This window comes from Oncorhynchus tshawytscha, unplaced genomic scaffold (genome assembly GCF_018296145.1).
Source record: "Oncorhynchus tshawytscha isolate Ot180627B unplaced genomic scaffold, Otsh_v2.0 Un_contig_8190_pilon_pilon, whole genome shotgun sequence".
Classification (NCBI taxonomy): domain Eukaryota; kingdom Metazoa; phylum Chordata; class Actinopteri; order Salmoniformes; family Salmonidae; genus Oncorhynchus; species Oncorhynchus tshawytscha.
Window position 1 is genome coordinate 22,743 of NW_024609433.1, and position 6,000 is coordinate 28,742.

At 39.0% G+C, this 6,000-nt stretch overlaps 1 protein-coding gene across 5 annotated transcripts; it reads right to left on the reverse strand.

The window, feature by feature from the left end:
• Window positions 1–286: 286 nt before the first annotated feature.
• On the reverse strand, window positions 287–5,508 carry LOC112237342 (lipid droplet assembly factor 1). 5 transcript variants are annotated; one of them, XM_024405931.2, is made up of 6 exons: window positions 5,322–5,506; window positions 4,495–4,600; window positions 4,189–4,357; window positions 3,861–3,999; window positions 3,695–3,760; window positions 287–1,838 (listed from the first exon to the last, which is right to left on the reverse strand). In XM_024405931.2, exons 1-6 carry the CDS (start codon window positions 5,363–5,365, stop codon window positions 1,805–1,807), a joined length of 558 nt encoding a protein of 185 aa, XP_024261699.1. In that variant the 5' UTR covers window positions 5,366–5,506; the 3' UTR covers window positions 287–1,804. The 5 variants fall into 5 exon arrangements, with proteins under 5 accessions (XP_024261699.1, XP_024261700.1, XP_024261701.1 ...); XM_024405932.2 differs by lacking the exon at window positions 5,322–5,506 and adding an exon at window positions 5,174–5,315; XM_024405933.2 differs by lacking the exon at window positions 5,322–5,506 and adding an exon at window positions 5,008–5,167.
• Between the last annotated feature and the right edge of the window lie 492 nt (window positions 5,509–6,000).

The following is a 6,000-nucleotide window of genomic DNA, read 5'->3' on the forward strand; positions in this document are numbered from 1 at the left end:
AACAGTGTTCAGGAGGAATGCGTGTGAGATATGGTGTTTGGTATAGATGCATTTGAGTTAAATGTTGATTTGACCCATTTTTCCCAGCTAAGTAAACCCCCATAGTCTTTTCATTTGTCATTCCTATAGCTTCTTTTGTTTTAAGTTGCATGATAACTGTGATACAACCTCGCCTCCAATAAACTTTTTATGAAAAAGCACAATTTTACCTTGTTAATGTGAAAAACACCACCGATGTACAGACAGCTAGAAAAGGATTAGCCAAAAAAATGGTAAGTTATTAGAATTACTTGTATTATTTTATTAGAATCCCCATTGTGAAAGCAGCAGCTACTATTCCTGGGGTCCACATTAAACATGACAATACAAAACATTTAACTGCTCAAGGCCAGAACTACAAATCTGTGAAGGGTCAATCATTACAAATTACTTTTGTACATTAGAAAAATGTCTTACAATATTGAGACACTGGCTTTCTAGAGCAAATCAATTTAGTGCAGTTGAAGTGATTTTTTTAAAAATTTTTTACTTGTAACATTCCATCAAAGTAACATCTCACCACTAATCTTCAGAGAAAAGGTACATTCAATTGAATACATAACACTTTTTGATACAAATCAGTCACTCATCTCTATTAGTGCATACTTTACATTTCTGGTTCACACAAACGGACATGACCGTAGTAACAGAAACTAGCTCCCACTTTTCAAATGAACCACAGATTTTAAACTTAAAAGACTGACCTGTTATTAATCCTATGTGGATCAAAACTAGAGGAACACATTTAAGAAAAATCTTTGGCAAATGTACAATATGGATTATAGCATACTGCACACATTGTTTCCAGAATACACAGATTGTATTTGACAATGTAGCAGTAACAGGTATATTGCAGTGCTACCTGGTCATCTGTCATGTTCTAAATGGGATTTGTTTAACAAATCATTTCTACCATTACAGGTTCTTAATCCTCTCTCCATTGCAAATGGACAAAAACCAAGGTGCATTCATTGCATGTAACATCTGACAGACTAGCAACCGATAGCAGCTTGAATTTAAACTGTTTATGTATAAAATATACATCTTTGTACTCTTAACCCTTAGAAAGATCAAGAAAATAGAGATATTAGTACAAATGCTATAATGCAATAAAATAAAACAATGTGCCTACATTCAGTCAGGTGAAATTATACAACCTCCAGTGTCATATAAAGACATATTAATACTTGTATCAATGGTGATGATTCCATTGGGCTGTTTGGATAATCGATTTTTCTAGTTAAAGGCCCAAAGATTCTGTTTTATAAATATTTCCAGATGATGTTGGAATAATACTGTGCAATTGTGAAAATGATGCCCTTTCAGTGCAAGAGCTGTTTGAAAAGACCACCTGAAATTTCAGCCTGCTTTGGTGGGCTGAAAATGTGGCCTGCCTGTTGACACCTGGCAGTAAATTAGTTTATAGACTAATAAGAGAGTTCCAAATGTCTCTGACAATAACAGATATGTTTCAGTTTTTCCCTCCCCACTTAGACCTAAACAATTATTGCTTGAGAACATGCTCTTTGCTAATAAACAATTTTTGTTTTCATTTAAAACAAATCACAGTAAGGTATTTAATTACTAGCCAGAAATGATTTGATATTGAGATAAAAACAGCTGCATTGGGCCTTTAATGAAAAGTCAACCTGAGGTTTTACTCTATCTAGTTCTTGAGTCTAGAGGAACCCCTATCTGCCAGTGCAGTGATCAGTATACGATTGTGTCTGTAGAAGGCCATCTCCATCACTGATGCTGCAGCTCCTTAAACCTCCGGCTTCCCATAGGCTTCTTCATCTCTGACAGATTTTAAAGTTGGGAAGAGAACAAACAACTTGAGTATTAAATTAAAGGGACACTTTAAACTTATGAGAAACAACATTGTATGATACAGTTAAAGTACACCTTAGCCAAATACCTTTAAACTCAGTATTTCATAATTCCTGACATTTAATCCTAGTAAAAATTCCTCATCTTAAGTCAGTTAGGATCACCACTTTATTTTAAGAATGTGAAATGTCAGAATAATAGTAGAGAGAATGATTTATTTCAGCTTTTATTTCTTTCATCACATTCCCATTTGGTTAGAAGTTTACATACACTCAATTCGTATTTGGTAGCATTGCCTTTAAATTGTAAAACTTGGGTCAAATGTTTTGGGTAGCCTTCCACAAGCTTCCCACAATAAGTTGGGTGAATTTTGGCCTATTCCTCCTGACAGAGCTGGTGTAACTGAGTCACGTTTGCAGGCCTCCTTGTTCGCACATGCTTTTTCACTTCTGCCCACTAATCGTCTATGGGATTGAGGTCAGGGCTTTGTGATGGCCACTCCAAGACCCATTTGCGACCAAGCTTTAACTTTCTGACTGATGTCTTGAGATGTTGATTCAATATATCCACATAATTTCCCATCCTCATGAATCCATCTATTTTGTGAAGTGCACCAGTCACTCCTGCAGCAAAGCACCCCCACAACATGATGCTGCCACCACCATGCTTCATGGTTGGGATGGTGTTCTTCAGCTTGCAAGTCTCCTCTTTTTACTCCAAACATAACGATGGTCATTATGGCCAAACAGTTCTACTTTTGTTTCATCAGACCAGAGGACATTTCTCCAAAAAGTACAATCTTTGTCCCCATGTGCAGTTGCAAACAGTAGTCTGGCTTTTTTATGGCGGTTTTGGAGCAGTGGCTTCTTCCTTGCCGAGCGGCCTTTCAGGTTATGTCGATATATGACTCGTTTTACTGTGGATATAGATACTTTTGTACCGGTTTCCTCCAGCATCTTCACATGGTACTTTGCTGTTGTTCTGGGATTGATTTGCACTTTTCGCACCAAAGTACATTCATCTCTAGGAGACAGAACGCGTCTCCTTCCTGAGCGATATGACCGCTGCGTGGTCCCATGGTGTTTATACTTACACTTATACTATTGTTTGTACCGATGAACGTGGTACCTTCAGGCGTTTGGAAATTGCTCACAAGGATGAACCAGACTTTTGGAAGTCTACAATTTATTTTCTGAGGTCTTGGCTGATTTCTTTTGATTTTCCCATGATGTCAAGCAATGAGGCACTGAGTTTGAAGGTAGGCCTTGAAATACATGGGGTGGCAGGGTAGCCTAGTGGTTAGAGTGTTGGACTAGTAACCGGAAGATTGCAAGTTCAAACCCCCGAGCTGACAAGCTACAAATCTGTTGTTCTGCCCCTGAACAGGCAGTTAACCCACTGTTCCCAGGCTGTCATTGAAAATAAGAATTTGTTCTTAACTGACTTGCCTAGTAAAATAAAACCTCCAATTGACTCAAATTATGTCAACAAGCCTATCAGAAGCTTCTAAAGCCATGACATAATTTCCTGGTATTTTCCAAGCTGTTTAAAGGCACAGTCAATTTAGTGTATGTAAACTTCTGATCCACTGGAATTGTGATACAGTGAATTATAAGTGAAATAATCTGTCTGTAAACATTTGTTGAAAAATTACTTGTGTCATGCACAAAGTAGATGTCCTAACCAACTTGCCAAAACTATAGTTTGGTAACAAGAAATTTGTGGAGTTTTAATGACTCCAACCTAAGTAAACTTCCGACTTCAACTGTATGTCTAGAAAGGAGTTTTTGTTTATCAACCAAATAATGTGCTAAGTTGAACACACCCATCTTGTTCCATGACTGTTATATTTGTCGCAGGCTCCAACCTAGTGACTCGGTACCTACTGACACTGGGTGAAAAAGAGAAAGAAAGATGGAGAAAATTAGAATCCCAAATGAAGGGCCTCTGTGTGTGTGTGTGTGTTTACTCCAGGCTGTGTGTTTTGATACCGCTGGCTGTAGTAGAAGTTGAGCACATTGTAAGAGGTAATGTAACAGGCACCGAGGACCAAGGAGACCAGGATGGAGAGGATGGCCAGAGCAGAGAGCACACACAGCAGACTGACCCCTCCTAGGGATAGCAGAAACACTGGAGGGAGAGGGAGGAGGTAGGAATAATGAGGAAAAACAAGAGTGAAAAGGGGTTTCAGTATTAGCCACCATCATTGTCCCTGATAGACAGGCATTCAGATTAGTTTTTAAACTACACAGCTGGAAAGAGTGTATTGGCACTGTAGTAGTGGACAGTAGGTATTGTATAGGTAGTGCAGAGACTTACCCTCCAATAAAACAAAACCCACAGTGGCACCAATGAATGTAACAGTGGCAAAGGTCAGGAAAATCACAATGGGTACAGTGGCCATGGCGCCAAATACGAACACAGCCAGGGCTAAGAATGGGTGGCCATTGAGGTACTGCCCCATTGATGTGTTCATCAGCTCTGCCACCTAGTGAGGAGAGAGAGAAGGGTCATGAACATGCTTCACATGACCTTTTGTCCTATTAAGAAGTAATACATGTCTGTTACTGTTAGACCAAGAGCTTTTAACAGTATTGCTGAAGAGGAGACATGGTGCACTGTTACCTTGGGGTCACAGTACAGGCTGTCCATCATGCTACTCAAACGGTCTCGAAGCTGCAGTAGCCCTTTGGGGATAGTTGTCACATTGTTGCACTGCATTGTTAGGTTTCTATCATGCACAGAAGAATTGGAAGAAGATGAGATAAGGGGAGGAGGGGGTGAGGGATACATTTACAAATAAATAAATGTTGCTATGTCATATAGTTTAGCTACCTCTCATGGAGACACACATATGAATACCATGTATCTTGCTAGCTCACTTATAAATCTATTTCAGCAAAGCGCCTTGATGACACATCAGCTAGCTTTAGTAGTAACAGTTAGCTGGGTTTCTTGGTTTGTTTACTTTCACTAACGGTAGCCTAGCTGAATAGCTAAAGCTATTTCCAACGACTTGCTAGCTAAAAAAGCAAGCAACACATTGAGTTACTCCTCAATTCCACACGACTTTAATTTTAACACAGTAAATCGTGTAGTTCGCCACTAATCCAAACGTTTTGCAAAACTGTTCGTTACCTTCTTCTTCTATAATATTATGGCGGTCCGCAAACAAACGTTATCGTTGAATGCCGCCACTTACTGTACTGGAGTGCCTAGTCAATCACAGTTTACGGACTAAAGAACCAAACATTAAGAACTAAACCCTACTATCTAATCCTTTACTACTCTGTTCGTTACCGACCTGTCAGTAAGTGTGCCGACTGGTTTGAAGCTGCGTGTGAACTATCGCGAGGTTAACAAAAAGGTGTAAAATGCATAGATCAAACATTACTAGGACTGAAAAGCATGTCTGACTGATACATAGAAATAGAACTAATAGAACAAACAACCCATTCAAGAAGTTTGCATCCAAATGATCTACCCTTCTCCCCATGTGTAAACAGAGAGGAATAGGCAGTGGTCAGTCTAAAAAAATACAACAACAAAAATCAACTAAAAAAGGACAACAGACAGAATCAAGGCTTGGACTGGCAACCCTGCAGTCTCGAGGCAAATACTACATCCCTTTCTTCACAGATAAAATTACATAACTGTTGATGATAACTGCACCAGTTTCTGGGAAATCATCTGATACTGTAAAAGGAAAGTAAAATATCTTGGTTATGTAAGAGCCTAGGCAGCCAATAGATAACATGGAAGATCTCTATGCTGAGTGTGTTCACTGTGTGTGATATATCCCCTTCAGTGAGAGTGAGGGTAGTCTGGACACAAAAATCATTCAAACATTCCCTAGGTGTGGGCAGGGGCTGTGCCTTCTCAAAAAGTAATCTGCAATAGTTTGGATCTCAGTACAATATGTAAGACACATTGGAATATAATTAATAGAACTGAAAAAACACAAAGACACATAGAAGACGCATAGAAATTGTATTTATATAACTGGTATCCCTATTCAAGAAAGTTGCGTTCCAATTCTCTACCCTTCCCCTCAAGTGTACACAGAGACGGATAGGCAGTGGTCAGTCAAATAAATATTTTCTTACTGGTCATGAAAAACTAAAACAGAAA

What these genes read in the sequence shown, in the direction of transcription:
- LOC112237342 (XM_024405931.2), bottom strand. Translation starts at nt 5,365, where the DNA reads ATGGGGAGAAGGGTAGATCATTTGGATGCAAACTTCTTGAATGG. An exon ending in GCCTGTACTGTGACCCCAAG is followed by an intron (nt 4,358 to 4,494) that starts GTAACAGTGCAC and finishes TCTCCTCACTAG; the next exon opens with GTGGCAGAGCTGATGAACAC. An exon ending in GGGTTTTGTTTTATTGGAGG is followed by an intron (nt 4,000 to 4,188) that starts GTAAGTCTCTGC and finishes CTCTCCCTCCAG; the next exon opens with TGTTTCTGCTATCCCTAGGA.